Source organism: Colossoma macropomum, unplaced genomic scaffold (assembly GCF_904425465.1).
Source record: "Colossoma macropomum unplaced genomic scaffold, Colossoma_macropomum, whole genome shotgun sequence".
NCBI classification, from domain to species: Eukaryota; Metazoa; Chordata; class Actinopteri; order Characiformes; family Serrasalmidae; genus Colossoma; species Colossoma macropomum.
Genome location: NW_023494785.1, coordinates 13337639 through 13356104, shown reverse-complemented (window position 1 = coordinate 13356104; position 18466 = coordinate 13337639). Strand labels below are relative to the sequence as shown.

Here is an 18466-nt window from a genome sequence, read left to right as displayed (position 1 = left end):
AGCCATTGACTGCACATTTTATTGAATTTTAGCCAGTCTTTTTAGAGTATAAAAGCATACAGGATTTTTAAGTCACACTGTACTGCACTCTGTTTATGTTGTGCTTTGTATGCACCAACAGGGAAACACTTGTGTATTTTTATTTTATGCTGTAGTGCCCTTGTATTGTGTGTGTGTGTTCAGCTGTCGTGACTGAGGAGAATAGAGCGCGCTCTGAAAAGAGACCAGGCCGCTTTGTCTGTCTGTTGTGCTATTTCTTCTCTCAGCCTTCATTAGCAGACAAGAAGCCATCTGCCTAAGAACAAAAAGTGCAAGTCCTGCTCTCTTTCTCTCCATATACACATACAAACACACAATCACACACATACACACACACCCACCCACCCTCTCACACATACACACTCACACAAAAATGAAACATGTAGCTTTTATAAAAGGGCACTTTACAAGGTCAGGATCATTTCATTGACGGTCCTGTAAGGAACTGTACACACAGAGGACCTACAAACTCTGTTTAATAGAATTTAGAAGAATCTTTTATCTGCTGAAATAACATTCTCAGTAACAGCTACACAGATTCTTTAGGAAAGGCAAGTGAGTTCTATATAGAACCATTTCATGCTTAAATGGTTCTTTGCATGGTAAAGTGGTTCTTCAGAATATGTTATATATGGTTCTATGTAGAACCTTTTTGAAAATGGTTCTATATAGCTCCAAAATGATTCTTCTATTTTACAAGCTTGACTATTAATAGGGGATTACTAAAGAACCCTTGAACCAACTTTTTAAGTTGTGTAGAAAAGTTTTTGTCATTAATGAAATTTATAATTGTATGAAATATTTTACAAGTCACACCTCCTCACTCTGTCCCATTTAGCAGGCTAAAATCTTCCAGAAGGGGGCACTGTTAATACTGTTAGCTCATGGAATTTGTGTGCATCATTGAAAGAGAGGAAACCACCTGCAGGATCTCACAAATGCTTGGTTTCAGTTTTAGTTTCATTTTGAGTGTTTAAAGTAGCAGACCTGAAACGCACTTTATGTAAGTACTCAAATGCAGTGTATATTTGATTCTGCGGTAGCTGCAGTATGTCAACGTTTACTCAATCAGGCCAATGATATTTCAGGTACTTCAGCTAGGCTAAAGAAAGCCACAGTCAACCAGCTAACCCAAGCACCTTTACTGACATGCAGCTCCTGGATGCACCTGTGACAGAAACACAACATTATTTATGTGATCCAGATAGTGTAAAGACAAATTATGCAAAATGTTAACAGGATCAGTAACTTTGTAATAATCTTGCCCAAATCTCCAAATTCTACACACTTCCTTGTTCTGAAATAGTATGTCTGAGTTCCTTGATTTCATCTGTGTTTTGAATTTGTTAATCCCCACTCAACTTTTCTTTCCCTTTAATACATACCCTTCTTTGTAATGATCTATTTATGACTCACTTTGGTTAGAATGTGTCATACAGTTCCTCCGAATCAGCCCTGCTTATCTCCATGGCCTGCAGTGCTGCTCTGCTAGGCTCACTGTAGGTGGCATCACCTGTTCTGCCCCCCTGGTTGTGCAGGACTGAGGAGGTCACCAGCAGTAAAATCAAACAGCCAGTTTAACCTCACCACCCTGCTCAGCAACACTGCTATGCCAGAAATCCAGTGCTCTTCAGCTTTGGAATTATGCCCTTAACCCTTTAATGCTGAGGGAAAAACAGCTAACTCTGCCTGTTAATCTACTCTTCTCCTTTAATAACATGATTTTAATAGTAGATTTAATTTTGTTTGTGTCAGAAGCTACTATTTTGAGCAAGACCACAAATGCGTAGGGATATATTTCACATTTCAGTTGCCTTTTATTGTTATTCTGATGAATCAAACATCCAACAATAAAGACATCATGCTTATTTTATACAGTGATGGACACACTACTAGCACACAGAAAGTTCTGTCATCATCAAAACTGAATCACTGAAAACGGAATGTATTGCTTTAGTTGGGAGGTTTAAAGGAAAAGGCTCCAGTTGCCTCTGTTAGGGATCATTTGTTCTCATGTTGTCATGTAGAACCTTTTCATAGAGATTCCAAAGTGCTATGTAAAGCTTCAGCCAGAATTAGAAACTTGTGTTTCTTACATTTGTAACTTAAATAATTTATCCAAAAAATTACCAATGTGTTAACTGATTTGTGATTTGAGATGCATCACTTAACCTGTTCTTCAGTATTGACCAGTCTACTAGGTTATATTGGCCTATTACCATGAATACAGCCCTTTTTGTGCGCTGTTAGTTGCGCTGTTAGTAAATGGCAGTAGATGGAGTCCACAGTGCCCTTTATAACTGTGCAGGATGTTTTGACAGAGGTTCAGGCACTGCTTCTGGTCTTGGCAACTGCCCCCTGCAGTGAAGTCAAGCCCTACTGTAAACTGGGTTGGGGTTTTAAGCACCAGGGGATTACACTGTGAGGTGAGATTATGGTTGTAATCTGATGGGTCATTTGGATTGGGGATGTGGGCAAAGGATGATGATGATGATGAGGCTGGGGTGCTGTAGAGGGAGAGAATTGCTCAAAAATCTTAAGTAATGATGATTGTAAAGATTTTTGATAAACATGCCATTGTTTGCACATAATGATTAAGTGGCTATTGGCTGCTGTATTGGATTAAATTGTACTTTGTGCTGTGAACTTCAAGAAAGCGGAAGAATAGCTATGTCTGAGGGAACTGGACTGGAAATGCGCCTCCTCGGACACGTGCCTCCTCCCGCTCAGAAAGTCTGGACCCCATTGATCCTGGCTTTGAGAGCTACTCAGCCGTACCGAAGGCACTGACAACCCCTCCTCTTCTCCTCTCTCCTCTCTTATATCCTACACTAGTGGTCTGCACAGTATTTTTACAACAGGCACAAACATTGTCCTTGTCTGAGAGGCAATGCACTGTTTATATTTATTTGATAGCAGCTTTAATAGCCTATATTCTTTTCAAAATTGTATCTGACATTGAATTTTTGTTTGTTGTGGTCTGCCACTGCGTTAGCTGTTTTAGATGTGGTGTTTTCAGACATAATATTTGAATATTGCTTTTTTTATGAGACTGTGTTGCTAATATGTCTCACATAGCTAACATTCATTTTTAATTGATACTGAGAAAAAAGTTGAAACTGTGGCTGGTCTTATGGTATGTTCCTTTTACTTCCTTTGCACTAACAACAATTGATTAAAGCCATTATAACTTCTGCTACAATTAAGTAGGCTAACGTGTCTGTTTTCTAGCTATGCTCATGCTCAAAGCTCTCATGGATACCCTACCTAAAGAATATGTTACCTTGCCATGAGAAATCCATTCACATTTTGGGTTCTATCATTTGTTTTTATTCAACATATTAACTGAACATTTGTTCATTTTGATAAAAAAAATATTTAAACAAAAATAATAAATTAAAATTGATAAATTAACATGAACCACTGTCCTACACAGTATTCTCTTTCTCTTCCTCTACCCTTCTTTGGCAGTGTTGAATGAGTGCCATTGTGTAAGGCACACTCTAGCCCTCAGGCAGCCCCTTCCCATTAACCCCCCTTGCCACCCCCCACCCCTCCCCACAAACTGCCAGAGTGGGCAGTTCACCCTGCTCAGTCTAGCCCCCACAGCCGGTCAGTGGAGAAGCAGCACAGCCACAGCAGCCGTCTCCCTGCTGAGCAGCCACCTCATTTCTCACCTTTTCCTCTCCTCAGAGGAGATGCAGACTCTTCAGGACCCTGGAGGCCTCCCAGTACCCACAGGGAGTGAACTGGCTCCTCTTAGAGCCAAGCGACAGGATCGAAAGCGGCAGGAGCTGCTGGCCCTGGCTTTAGGAGTGAGGCTGGGGGCTAAGGGCACATTGCTCTGGAAGCCACTAAAGCTTTTGGCTTGTCCACAGATATCCACGTCTCCAGCGGGCAGACGCAGTGCACTGAAGGACGGGCCTGAGAAACTCTGCAACTACGAAAAGGTCCATAACTTTAAGGTGAGCTCTGAGCAAGCTGGTGTTGCTTCTTAATGTTACTTTGCATAATACTGTTGTTGGACGAAAACCTTGTATCTCCAAAATGATAACTTTACAGGAAAAGGAAAAAAACCTACTTTACTTTTAACGTAAGTCAATGGAACCAAATTTTTCCAAGTAATTTTGGGCCATTTCTTTTGGACCATTTTTCATGAAATTTACATACAATGTGAGCAGCAACAGGCATTTTCAGATTATGTCAAAAACTGAAAACCGACAAAAATGGAGATACGTGATATTCTTCCAACAGCAGCGATTATATTGTAAATGCTAGCAGAGCACATTATGCTTTACTGTATGTCTGTATATCTATCAGTAAGCTATAATGTAGTATTGGATGCAACTAATTGACAAAGCTTTTAATCAATTAACAGCAGTATTGATGAGTAGGGATTGATCACTGTGCTCAGTAGCTCCCACGCTAACAGCGCCTCTTTGGTGGATCTGTGTGGCAGTATGGATTTATGTATCTACCCATTTTGAGTTGTTAAAGACTCCAGCTCACAGAGAGGAAGAAAACAGACTGCTGAATCATCCCTGTCATTTGCAGTCATTTCGAATCATAAGAATTTAACTACCCAGACATGCCACTTATAAGCCTCGTCTTTTCACATTGTTCTGTTCTCCAATAAGAAGGCCAGACGTGGATTTTCACACACCCTAACCTGACGCTCCCTCGTACAGTTCTCACATTGTTACTCATTTCACAATAATGAAGAAGAGCGTCATTATTGTCATCATCACAGGACTGGCTTTCTTAGAACATTACCGCAGCATGAACCAAGAATTGGATGTTTTTGTTCTGCGTGTTTCTTTTCCTCCTGGTCTGCATTGTGTCTTAGCCTGAGGGCATGTTTGAGAACATTTTTTTTACATGTGACTTTCCTCTGCATTGGCAACAGATGCTAGATGGGTTGTTTCAGATTACAGAATTCAAGTGGCATGTTGAAAAATCAGGCCTGTGCCACAGCAGGGGGTTCACCCTGGCCTCCCCCTGTCCCCCCCCCCTGCTGAGAACACTGCTGTAATCTTTGTTTACTGACTGAATTGCTCAAACTGGATGCCAGTGGCCTACTGTCCACTGAGATTCTACATGGTTGTTACTGATTACAGTTTGCCATCTGATTCAGGCAGTATTTGTCTTTGAAATATAAACAGATGGAACATGGAAGAGTTTTAGTTTGTTAATGTTCATGTTGCTGATTCATTTTGCTAAATATTCACATTCCACCAGCTGATCAAACAAAATCAGATTTTTTTCTTTCTTTTTTTTCATACTTTACATTTCTTAATCATTTAAACACCGCAGCTGCCTTTTACATTGTGTAATAAATGCATCAATAGAAATTCTCTGAATTTTCGTGGAATAAAATCTCTTCACATGAACTTGAAGTTAATAACTTTTTTGCCTTCTCCTGTAAAGTTTCTATTTTGCAAGTTTTTTTGTGTTTGTTTTTTATTGGACAGCATCAGTATGTTATTATTGTATATAAAATACCAATAAATGGTTAATAAAAGTAAGAATAAGCGATTCCAAACTTTTGACAGGTAGTGTATGTTGGCCATTTGAAAGGATAGTTCCATGCTATAGGCATGGATGCAATGTGTTACCAGTTTCATTTCAGTCTTTTTTGGTTCGTGTCATTTTATTTCCTAGTTCTCTGTAAAAGTCACTGATGAATTTCTGCAGAGTAATTATCAGTGAAAACTGTTTTAGTGAGGAGTAGATCTTTGAACCTGTGTGTGTGTTATGTGACTCATGGTCTGTGCTGTCTGTTGTGCAGGTACACACCTTCAGAGGACCACACTGGTGTGAATACTGTGCCAACTTCATGTGGGGTCTTATTGCCCAGGGAGTACGTTGCTCAGGTAACCCACTGCCTATCACATATACATAAAAATTAAAGGTTCCTAAATGGTCTCTTGACTTGGATTAGTTCTAAAAATAATTGGTATTGAACCTTTCCATTATGTGGAAGTTCATCTCTTAAAAGACCATCCATCAAAAGGTTTTTCCGGGCAGTGGTCCTCAGAGACCACCAGACAGTCCACATCCCAGTTCACAACACAATAATAGAGCAAAAATACGGACTGTCTGTGGGTCCCTGAGGACCAGTTTGAGAATCACTGCTGTATGGAACCAAAAGTTGTTCAATGGCACTGCTCCCAAAGACTGCAAGGAAATCTTTCAGTACCTTTATTTTTAAGAGAGTTCTGTGCAGCACAGATGAACTCTACATTTGAAGCTATCCCAGCTTATTACTGCTTTAAAAAATAGTTCATATTGAATTGCTAGATAAGAAAACTAGTTAAATCATCCCATCAGAGCGATCTCCCTGCTGCTATGGTAACTGAGTAAGTTTGGCTCCAGACCTGCCCCCATTCACTTAATCCCAAGCAGAGGCTGTCAGGCCTGTACTAAGCAATTCAAAGCTGTAACTATGCTATTGCAATGTGGGTATATAGCATTCCTGACTGACACCTGGTCCAGACCAGTTCTACCTTCAGTTCACTGAGGAACTATTTATAGTGGCATGCACGCTGCACACAGAAGAAAAGCGAGAGACACACCCATGTCACATGAGGACAGGCACAAACTGTATCAGTACACAGTAAAAATTGGCTCTCTACCAAATCTGTCTTTCACACACACATATCCTGTATGATTTCTTTTGATCCTTTACAGAGCCAGACTGTCTGCATGTATGTAAACAAAAAAAATCCCAGACGTTTATGTTAAGTGCATATCTGTTTGTATGTATTTTAACTGAAATTTGCATTTAAATGGACTAAATATCCACACTCTTAAAAATAAAGGTGCTAGAAAAGGTTCTTTGTGTGATGTTCCCTAAAGAACCTTTCAATTGGTGGTACTATAGAGAAGTATTTTGTAAATTACATATATGAATGAGACGTGAAAAATCTTTTTTAAAGTTTAAAAAACTTCCAGATAATGTAAAGGCTCTAAGAAGAACCCTCAAATAGTTTTAGAACCTTTAACTTATATGAAGGTTCTTTAAGCCTTTAAAAGGTTCTTTGCTCTCACATATTTCATTTACAAACATGGTTCTTTATGGTTCTTCTATAGCATCACTCAAGGAACTGTGGCACCTTTTAATTTAGTTTTGTAGAGTTTTGTGTCTTTCTTGTTGTCAAAGTTTTATCCATAAATGCTGTGTTGCTGATTTCCATCTTTTCTCTCCAGATCATGTTTCAGTTATTTGAAATCTATAGACTGTAAAATTTAAAAACAAATTGGAGAGTTTGTGCAATAAATGCCTCCAAATTCCAGGATCATGCTCTTAAACATGCAGTGGTTCATGTTAATAAGAGATTACTTGGGTTGTTTGGTCTTAACAGACTGGGAAGCCAGAAACCCTGTCCAGTCACAAGGCTTTATTTCGAGTTTTTCACACATGAATGGTTTTCAGCGGTTTTAAACATAACTTGGGCCTTTATCCTCACACAAGAGCTACTCTTGTTGGTGCCTGGGCCCCAGGCGAGACTTGGTATCATCAGACATGCTGAGACGCAGAGCTGTTGTGAACGCAGCCCCAAATCAGAGCAGAGGGACACAGAACGCTTTTCTTTTCATTTTCTCTCATTGTCTCAGTGCTCTAAAGAGAAGCTGAGTGAGGGAGGAGTGCAGGCAGATCAGGGAGGCAGTAAAAGCGACAGCGTGTGATGGATGGGCTGATGGAACTGAAGAGAGGAGACAGCATGTGTTTGTGAAGGCATACAGGCAGATCGACAAATACAGAGAGAAGGGCTGAAATGGTTAGCTAGTAAGGTCCATTAGTCATCAGTGAAAACGATTTTGCAAAAAGTCGTAGTTTCAACATGTTAACGTAAACGAAGTGCTTTATAATGCTGTATAATGTTCGTGTGATGCACATGGTTATTCTGGCAGCTTAGAATGCACTACATGAAGCAGTGGGAGTGAAATGGGTTCTATTGTGAGAAGTAATAAAAATTTGTTTAGTCAGTTGATCAGATATGAAGCTATGCAGTTTATGATAAGTGGTACTTTTGTCATAATAACCTGTTATCAGGGAGCATTAGATACTATCTCAACTATCTCAGCACACACACAACTGTTCTTGTTTATTTGTTAATCTTATTTAGTTAGTTCTTATTTATTATCTTATGTACTTATTTATTGTCTTATGTATTTATTGTCAATGCATAACGTAGCTGCAAAAGAATCGTGCACCAATGTAATGGTAAGAAAAACACAGAAAGCACTTTAAATCTTACTGACTTCTGATTTAAAACTATCACTGTAGCTGAAACCATGATGTCCCAAAAATGCCTGACAAAGTTGACTTTTTCACGTCTTTTAAACAGCTTTGTGCTCACTGGGCATTGACGTTTCAACGTGTTTGGACAGGATTGTGCTGCGAGCTATTATTTAAAGGATTTTCAACATATCATAATCTGGTTTAATGATGATTGTGGAACTAATCATTAGTTGCAGCCCTAATAGAAACAGAGAGATGAGCTTTTCTGGTTCTAATATCTAATTCTGGAGTCCCAAAAGTCATATCTAGCCAGAGGGTATTTCACACAGAACACATTCAGCAACACACCCACATACAGATACAGATGAAAACACATAGGGTCACACCCACTCACACACATATACATGCGTACGCACAAAAGCATCTTGGTAAACACACACATCACTCACTGTCCCACACCATCACTCTAATAAACACACTTGGTCATCCTTTCCCACACTCTTCTCTACCACCCAGTCTAGCTGAGGTAGTCATTCTGACTCACCTGTCTCCAACCCTCTCCCCACCAGCCAAAACCAGCACACAAACACACACACGTTATGCCCACATCCCCATTGTGATTCCCAGGACTGTCTGCTGGTCTGGAGACGTTAGGTTGATGGCCTCATGACCTTTTGACCTGTGACCCTTTGCAGACTGTGGGCTGAATGTGCATAAACAGTGCTCTAAGTTGGTGCCCAGTGACTGCCAGCCTGACCTGCGGCGCATCAAGAAGGTCTTCAGCTGTGACCTCACTACGCTGGTTAAAGCTCACAATACGCCACGGCCCATGGTCGTGGACATGTGCATCCGAGAGATAGAGCTGAGAGGTAATGAGTTTTCCTCCACAACCCTCAGGCCCATTTCCTTCTTCACAAAAAAGGGTTAGATCAGGGTTTAGGACTGGGTTCTTTCTGGCTAACTAGAAAAAAGATCTTGTAAACTCAATGTATGTCTGAATCAGTTAAGTAATTATTATATTTAATAATTCATTAATATTGTTTCCAAATACCTAATAGGAGCATATTCCACATGCCAAATAGTTATTTTTTTTAATAACATCTTACCTAGTAGCATTTAGCTTCTGTTTGCATTATTTCAACATATCTCCTGCTTTTGTTTTCTTTTCACTTGCATTACTATAGTACTGTTTTATGCATTATAACAAAAATATTGTTCAAAAGTATTACGTTGAAGCATCATATGATTGTGGCTGTTGTAGCATCATCAGTCATTACACAGATTATCTGTTTTGTTTAATACTGAACTGAAGCATAGTGTTTTTCACACTCTCAGTGGCTTGTTCCAAGAGTGCCTGGCTAGTTACGTTACATATTGACTGCTGGCTTATACAAGAGTGAAACACTAGAGAAGTGTGGAAGCAGCCTTTTTATGCATCAGAAATACACACTTCTTTTTCATTTTGCATTTTTTAGATATTATAAAAACAAAATATTGCAAGAAGAATCATCATTCAGAATCCCAAGCTTTAGCTTGGTTTCCCTTCTGTTTTACCTTGTAGTTTCTCTGATTTAATGAAATATTAAACATGCAATATTATGCAATATGGTGTAACTATGTTCAGTTTTTCTCAAATATAACCTTATTTCTGGTTAGCAGTTAAACTGTATTTTAATTCAGTAACATGGTTGGCTTTACTGTATGAAATTAGTCTGTCCCATACAGCAAACCTTCAGCTATATGCTCTTTTTGCTGTGTTAAGGGCTGAAGTCAGAGGGCCTCTACAGAGTGTCAGGCTTCACAGAGCATATAGAAGATGTGAGGCTGGCCTTCGACAGAGGTGGGTGTGCACCCTCAAATTTTACATCAGCATCTGATGTAACTACAATGAAACTACGCTTCCAGTGGTTTCCAGATACTGCTGGAAATGTAGAATTGGAACTGGATTGCAGCCAGATTTCCTGTGCATTTAAGCAAGGGCAAGACACAGTACAGTCTGGGCATTCATTCTCAGTATGACAGGTGATTCTCCTCCACAGATGGTGAGAAGGCAGATATCAGTGCCAATGCCTATCCAGACATCAACACCATTACAGGAGCCCTGAAGCTCTATCTGCGCGATCTGCCCATTCCAGTCATCACTTATGACGTCTACTCCAAATTCATACAGGCAGCCAGTAAGAGCCATCAAACACCATCACCTTAACCTTGATTCCATTGACTATTCCATGTAAGATGATTACAGCTGATGAGCTAAATATGGCTTGTTACATAAGGAAGTCATCTAAAATGTGCAGGACTGGGAAACACTGATTTACTGGAATGGTTCACTGAAAAGTCAAATGTATACAATTTTTCCCTTACCTCAAATGTTGTCAGTCAACAAAGACATGTTTAGTGTCTGAAGATTTTTGGTTTTGCACTGGAAATAAAATAATAGAAGAATATGTCACCAAAAAAGATTTTCTATTACTATTAGTTTTTAACTACATTTTGTAGCTCCAGGGCAAAACTAAAGACACATTGCAGGAGAATTAACAAAGTAGTGAAAATAAAATCCCTTTGTAAATCATAAGTATAGCTATTGTGCTCTTGTGCAGAAATAAATGACGCTGACGCCAGGCTAGAGGCAATCCACGACGGCCTTCTACAGCTTCCTCCTGCCCACTATGAAACTCTCCGCTACCTGATGACCCACCTGAAGAGGTAAGGTGCACCTCAATTTTAGACTTTATTTTCACAAGACATTACTTTCTACTTTACTGTAGTTTCTTTAGTTTAATAAAATATTGACCATGAAAAAGTAGGATATTATGCAGTATGGTGTAGAGCAGGGATGCCCAATGCTGCTCCTAGAGATCCACCACCCTGCAGAGTTTAACTCTAAACGCACTTGATCCAGGTAATGAAGGCTGTCAGGGACATCGGAATATTTGAAACGTCTGAAAATTCTGTCCAAAACTCATCCAAACTGGCTCATTACACAAAGTTGCTGAATATAACCTTAGTGCCAGTTAAATTACTGTGTAGCAACAATATCTGTTATTAGATCATGAATAAATAAAATAAAAAATAATATAAAACAAATTGATATAATGAAATAGTTAGCTGTCCAAACAGTTTAGATAAACTGTCCATAATGTGCTGTTCTTACTCTGTGTGGTGCTCATATTGTAGGATGATAGCATGCTTGTGTTTAATCCTACAGTTCTGTTCCTTTACACTATTTTGGTCTTATCTAATGATGACATAGATATCACAGGTCAGCCTCTCTTAAATGTTCATTTTTATTTTACCATTGCATACTGGGAGTCCCTATAAAACCAATGGTCAACTAATTCATCAGAATAATTGTAATAATATCACAATTCTTTGTGTGCTTCTGTACCATCGCTTCTACTTTGTTTGGATGTGTACGTGCTTGTCAGCTGGTCTAAAAAGAAAAACTATAGCCTGGCTTTGTAGGTAATGGGCTTCACTGGTATGCTGTAACTTGTCTAACTAGGTTCCATACATTTTCCCATCAGAGAAAAATAGGTCATTCGTCTCTTTTTGCACGTTTACCACTAAAACATTGAGGTTTTATTTTAAGTGCATTCTCTTTGCCTTTGCCATTAGGGTCACCATGTACGAAAAAGACAATCTAATGAATGCAGAGAATCTGGGAATCGTCTTTGGTCCAACTCTGATGCAGCCGCCAGACCAGAACACACTGGCCAGCCTCAACGACATGAGGCACCAGAAACTCATCGTACAGCTATTGATCGAGCATGAAGATATCCTGTTTTAAACACATCAACCGTAAAGGTTTTCGTATTCAGTACTCAGATGGTTTCTGAAGTGGTCAGGGTGGCCATCCATCAAATCTGAAGACCCTGCTTTTGGTAGAGAATTGCATAATATGGATGCATTACATGCTGAATTACACCGAATGTGTTGTAAACCACCAATAACACTTGGTGGTCATGATGCTACGATGCTATCTGGATCAGTACAAATGCTCTTACATTATTTTTTATATGTATTCTTATTTACTGTGATCCCATGCAGAGCAAATCAAGACGAATAAAGACAAAATCTTATTTTTTTTATAAATTGTTTGTACGATACAGTAAAATTAGAGTACTACTTCCCCAGAAACCAAATAATGTAAATTACAGCCTGGCACATGACTGATGGTTCCGTGTTCAGTGTGTTGCACTGATGATGATTTCATGGTTCAATATGATTTAAAAGTTGTTTGTTCTTTGTAACAAGGGTGGTATGTACAGAATATGTGCACATTTGATATGTGTTCTACAATGAAAAGACCTAATATGAAGCACTTTTTTTTGCTTTTGCAAAGAGTGTAAATATTTTCATCCTTAAGTTTTCTGCATTATGTGTTAATAACTATGAATATAAACCCCAAATTCCCTTTTAATTTTTATTTTTTTGCCAGAAAAAACAGAGGGAAAGGCACCGATAATGTTCAGTGTAGTTCCTTTGTGCTTGTATATACTCTTGTAGCACACAGCTTGTTCTTATCTTAAGGATGGTACCGATAAGGAGCGTTTTGACCGTCTCTGACTGTGATATCGGCGTGTGAGCCAATGTGGATTGGGTGCTGGAAAGAAATAATCACAGCTAGTTCTGTTGCCTTTGTCTATGTCTGTTGAAGTTGTTTATTTGATATGAGACCTTTCTACAAATTTGTTCTATGAAAAGTATTTTCTGTGAAGAATGTAATTATGATTGTAATTTATCAAATACTGATTTATTAAATTATGTAAACCTGGTTTACTAAGATATGTTTACTTTGTTCATTTGCCAAGAGTGTTCTTACACAAACAAACAGAGTAGTTGCTATAAAAATAAAAAGATACCATACTGTGCAAATTCAGATACTACCCTTCATTTATTTGATTTCTAACCAAAGCTGTATAATAAGTTATTATTTTCAAGTTATTTATTTTCAGGAGTTATTTCTGAGGAGATTAAACACAGTCCACTTGGAATTGGAAAGTCAAAAGCAGGAGATTCCAAAACTAGAGTTCAGAAAATAATTAAGAGAAACAGAGAAAATGGAACTCCTAATAACCATGCAAGACCTGGCAGACCACCAAAACTGTCACCATCAGATAAACAGTATTTAAAGCTTTCATCTTTGAGAGAGAGGAGAAAATCAAGCTCCACTTTTGCTCCACAGGTGTTTCTGTCCATCCTTCCACTGTGAGAAGACAACTCAACACTATGAGTCTGAAAGGATGTGTAGCTGTCAGGAAGCCCTTACTGAGAAATAAAAATAGTCAAAAAGAAGAAAATCCAACAAAAAAAGCTGCAGGTGTTCTCAGAGCAAGGGACTGGTAACCCCAGAGTCCAGGCCTCAGCGTCACTGAATATGTTTAGAAGTACTTTAATCATGAGAAGCAGAAACTGCAATCAATTTCTAAGACTGAACTTTGGAGATGTGGAGAAATATCCCCGCAGATTTCTTTGAAAAACTGAAAGCAAGTCTCCTGAAAAGAATGGAAGCTGTAATAAAGGCAAAGTGTGGACATACTAAATACTGAAAAAAAAAAATGTTCAGTCCTTGAGGCTTCTGTGCATTTTTCTGTAAAATAAGTTTTTTTTCCTTGATGCTGAAAAATTAATAACCTTCTGTACTTAATGGCTGTTTCGACAAGAAAATAAAGAAATGAGGGGTGGTCCCGGACTCTTTGCACAGTACTGTACAATCTCAAAAGGTTAATAGATTTTTACAGCTACACTCTTAAAAAAGATGGTGCTTCAAGATTTCTTTAGCAAGGAAATGGAGTATATAGAACCATGAACACACCTAGAACCCCTTGTATGATTAAAGGGTTTCTGCACTGATGGATAATGTGCACGAATGTGCTATATATCATTCTAAATAGAACCTTTTTCAAAATGGTTCTATATAGCACCCAATAGGGTTCTTCTATTGTTACAAGCTTGACAATAACAATAGAAGAACCCTTTTGGGTGCTATACAGAACCATTTTCAAAAAGGTTCTATACAGAACCATCTAGAGCACATTCTCCATCAATCTGAAAAACACTTCCATGAGGCAAAGAACGCTTTAATCATGCAAAGGGTTCTGTGAGTGTTCATGGTTCTATATAGAACCATTTTCTTTACTAAAGAACCTTTGAAGCGCCATCTTTAGGAGTGCAGCTTGTTTTTGATGACTGCTGGCAGTCTGTCCTGGCAGTAAGGTAACAGATACTTGTCTACATTGATCATGACTCTTTCCACTGTTTACCTTCTCGGGATGTGAAATAATTTGAGTTAGTGTTGCCGACCTCAGCCACACAGACGAGCACGGTGTCCCTGCTGCAGTGTGGTTGGGCTACCTTATTCAAATTACTGGGGTGTGAAGCAGCTGACGTTGTTTCAGTGTCAAACAGTTCAGCAGGTATGCCCGCAGGTGGCTTTTTTGCCAATTCACAGATGACAGCAAGATAACATGAAACCAGTTTCTGAGGGCAGTGTGAAGAGCTGCCAAAGGCTACAGACCAATGAAAGAGACAGTGGGAAGTCTTACAACTCCTCAAAGGTGTGTGGGCTGAACTTACACAGTAAACTAAGCTTTCTTTGCTTGTCTAAGCTTACTGTGTCACAGCTACAGCTGGCTCAACATGGTGTCATAAGGATTTCTCTTTGGGATACTGAAATTACCCAGTCTGGAGCCACAGAAACAGGAGAGATACAGGCACTGAGTGGTCAAAGCCTGACACTGACAATACTGCAAAGCTTTACCTACACTTAGAATCTTTGGTAAGTACTTTATGGAGAATAAGCTTGTTTATTGCTTAATTCAACTGTTTTAAGTGCCCTGCTTCTTTAGTATAGAAACCAATAGACGTTTCTGTTGGTTCCTATAGATGCCCAAGTCCCTAATGGTATTTTGTGTTTTCTGATGTGTTTATATCACAGTGTAAAGGATTCTAATGATTTAACAGATGCTCTGGGACTGATTCCAGATGCATTTGATGGGTTCCTAAGGTGTCCTACAGGGCAGGGTGTAGCACGTTTCAGTCTACTTAATGGTAAATCCTGAACTGTTACAGGGTTTTAATCCTTATTATGATTTATGTTAAGGTGAAATAAAGTCGGAAGATGGCAGAAAGGTATCCCTGGTGGAAGTCCTTAACCAGCAGGACGAAAAACAACATCCTTAAAGAGACCATCGTTCCGCAAGAAGCAGAAAAAGAGGCCAAAGCTCCTGCCAAACAGAGCACAGAGAGCCAAAACTCCAAACTGCTCAGTAACGAGACTTACGATGACTCCCACCTCGAACCCGTGTTCAACGAGAACACCTGCAGGAGGAACCTGAGGGTTTCTCGGTCTGGCCGCTTTAAGGAGAAGAGGAGAGTTAGGGGGACTTTACCGGCCAACTGCAGCTTTTACGAGAACAACACCGCCGTGGCCAAGTAGCCCTGCTGGTGCTGAGAGAGCCGTGATGAAGACAGACTGGAGCGCAGAGCCAGACACACTGCAGCCCAGAGCACAGCGGTACAGCGACACTGCGGTGTGCCTCCGCTGTTAAAAGCAGCACACTGAACAAGTTCGGTTCAGAATAAAAGTTAAAAGGTTTTTATTTTTTGAATTTGGTTCGCACGTTTTTTCTATGTTCGAACGTTTTTTAAAAGTACGAGGTTTTGTTCATTTGAGTTGGCGTTGTGAAAAAACTACAATATCCACAATCCATCTGTTCATAACTCTCGGCAGGCAGGCAGGCTGGTGGGAAAACAGCAGATGTGCAGATTTTCAGCTAACAAAGTGGTTGATTTTATGCAGAAGTTGTACTTTCTCTCCTGTTTGATGGTTTGTGCCTATATTCATAAAACACACTATTCTGTATTTTACTTGTGAGGTTATACTCTAAAGGTGAATTTGGTCAGTGATGGGAATGGGTTTAGAGACTGTTGTACTGCAGCAAATATGGGAAGACTTGATTTTAAACTGCAAACATTAGACAGACTTTTTATATTCAGTTCACCTACCATGAACACCGAAACTAGCTTAATTGATTAATCAATCACTATTACTAGTACTACTACTAATAATAATCCATCCATCCATCCATCATCTAAACCGCTTATCCTTCTGGGTTGGGTGCTGGAGCCTATCCCAGCTGTCATTGGGCGGAAGGCAGGATACACCCTGGACAGGTCGCCAGTCCATCGCAATACTACTACTACATATAATAATAATAATAACAATTATTATTATATAATTATTGTTATTATTATTGTTGTTGTTGTTATTATAATGCTGTCATGAACAGTTATTCATCCACCAGTGCTGGGTCTGTCTGAGTGTAAACCAATCAATGGATTCAGACACATTTGTGTTTTTACATATTTTTTACAGATGTAGCATAGACTGTATATGAAGGCTTTTTTTTTAACCCTCATCCCTGATCCACACTGTGGTCATTTTCAAAGTGATGCATGGCTGTAGTTATTTGATCAGCTTTGAATATGGTGAGCCTCTTATTTATTATCTAAATGGGATTTTACTACTTTTTAAGTAATGATTTTTATGCAGGTCACTTATACTAGGGTCAATGTTGTCCTATCTATGTCTGAGATAGACTTTATAAAATCTAATGTTTTGTTATGAGTTTGTTTAGTTTACATCCATAAGAACTGCACTTTTAAATTGTAAGATATTCCTGTTACTCCCTGTTAGTAAGACTATGTAGCAGGGTATCTTTTATTTTCAGGATTCATCACAACACTCATTAATATTCTCAGTTTCTTTGTAAAATAGGTGTTAAAGCTGTTTTGGTTTTAGGATTAGCCTAGTTATCAACTGTATCCACAAGACCAAAAATTCATAGCAGTCATCATCTGAAGTAGAACATTTAGACAACAAAGTTCATATACTTTAGACTTTTTAGAGAAATGGCTGCATACCATTATAGCAAGCACCCATATCTCTTACCAGGAGTGTTGTGACAGGAAACTCTATTGTAAAGAGAGGTTGGGTAAAATTGTCATATCAAATGGAACGTAATGAAGCATTAAGCCAAGAATAGCTTGATATGTTAAATGGAAGTGCTGCGTAGGCCTGTTAATCCTGATGCACAAGTAAGACATACTGTTGTTTCATTATTGTCCTGTCTGGGTGGGTGTGGACCCATACAAAACAATACAATACTGCACTGTGTTACTGCAAAGGTTCACAGTGTTTTAAATAGGCTGATAAATAGGCAGGAAACACTTAAGCAAACTCTGTTTCTGGGCTTCATGCACTTCAATATTAAAATGTTTCTTGCCACAGTCTTATCATTAAAAAGGGAAGCATTGTCATTCTTATTCATCTTTGTAGTTCAGCATCTTTAGCATCAACATGTGGTGAAGTCCAGTAAACACATAAATCCAACAAACAAAAAGCACAGATTCGTTATCTCTCTCTTCATGTTTTCCTGCATGCAATTTGTGTAAGTAAACCTGCCGGAGTGCTTATATTAGTGAAACTGGATAAGCCCTTTTTGTACTTGAGGAAGACCTTACAGATTTTTCACAAAATGTAAATTGCTAAATGGAATAAAAATTACAAAACTGTCTTTTAAAATGTTTTTTGTCTTTTATTTTTCCCGAAATTGTTGAGCATTCTCTTGCGTAATACTTTTGCTTTTGAAGGTACATTCATCAAAGATGAGCATGTGCTGAATGAAGAGCTCCTCCTGCTGGTGATATCCAAAATTAGCACTTTTTCATCCATCAAGCTACACAGTCTACCCAGATGTATCCAGACACGCCCTCTAATTGGTGAATTCAGCTCCCCATTGCTGACACAGGTGTTAAATTGGGCACAAGCAGCTTGCATAATCTAGTTAAAAAAACACTGCTAACAGAATGGGGTTAGAGCAGCCGCTCTGGTGCAGCCACACATGTATAAAGTCAGCATGCACAATGCCATGTGTCAGGTAGAGGGGTATGAAGCCCCCCCAGCACTGTGGAGCAGTGAGACTGTGTTCTGGAATGATGGGGCACCATACTGTACCTCTGGGATGAGCTAAAGTGGCAGAACCAATTATCCAACATCAAGAGATGTACTAGTTACTAGTTATTAGAAATGAGTCCCATGTTGAAAAAGTTCCTACTCCGTATTAATACCCTTGATTTCAGAAAAAATGTGAAATGAGCAGATGTCTACAAACCTAG

The 18466-nt window shown here is 39.0% G+C and overlaps 2 protein-coding genes across 2 annotated transcripts in view; both read left to right on the top strand.

Annotated features, from left to right (window-relative positions):
- Positions 1 to 13070, top strand: part of chn2 (chimerin 2) — a 41758-nt gene extending 28688 nt beyond the window's left edge. The window contains exons 7-13 of the mRNA XM_036582949.1: positions 3918 to 4004; positions 5828 to 5912; positions 8980 to 9153; positions 10047 to 10124; positions 10324 to 10461; positions 10885 to 10990; positions 11903 to 13070. Of these exons, the coding sequence (XP_036438842.1) occupies positions 3918 to 4004; positions 5828 to 5912; positions 8980 to 9153; positions 10047 to 10124; positions 10324 to 10461; positions 10885 to 10990; positions 11903 to 12074 (840 nt within the window). The 3' untranslated portion in view covers positions 12075 to 13070. The remainder of the gene's footprint in view (positions 1 to 3917; positions 4005 to 5827; positions 5913 to 8979; positions 9154 to 10046; positions 10125 to 10323; positions 10462 to 10884; positions 10991 to 11902) is intronic.
- A 1662-nt stretch (positions 13071 to 14732) lies between these two features.
- On the top strand, positions 14733 to 16421 carry LOC118813397 (proline-rich protein 15-like). Its single transcript, XM_036578719.1, has 2 exons — positions 14733 to 15065; positions 15390 to 16421. Exon 2 carries the CDS (start codon positions 15408 to 15410, stop codon positions 15723 to 15725), a length of 318 nt encoding a protein of 105 aa, XP_036434612.1. The 5' UTR covers positions 14733 to 15065; positions 15390 to 15407; the 3' UTR covers positions 15726 to 16421.
- Positions 16422 to 18466: the final 2045 nt, after the last annotated feature.

Bases quoted from the DNA above. Each gene is read 5' to 3' on its own strand.
- LOC118813397 (XM_036578719.1), top strand. From the start codon at position 15,408: ATGGCAGAAAGGTATCCCTGGTGGAAGTCCTTAACCAGCAGGACGAAA.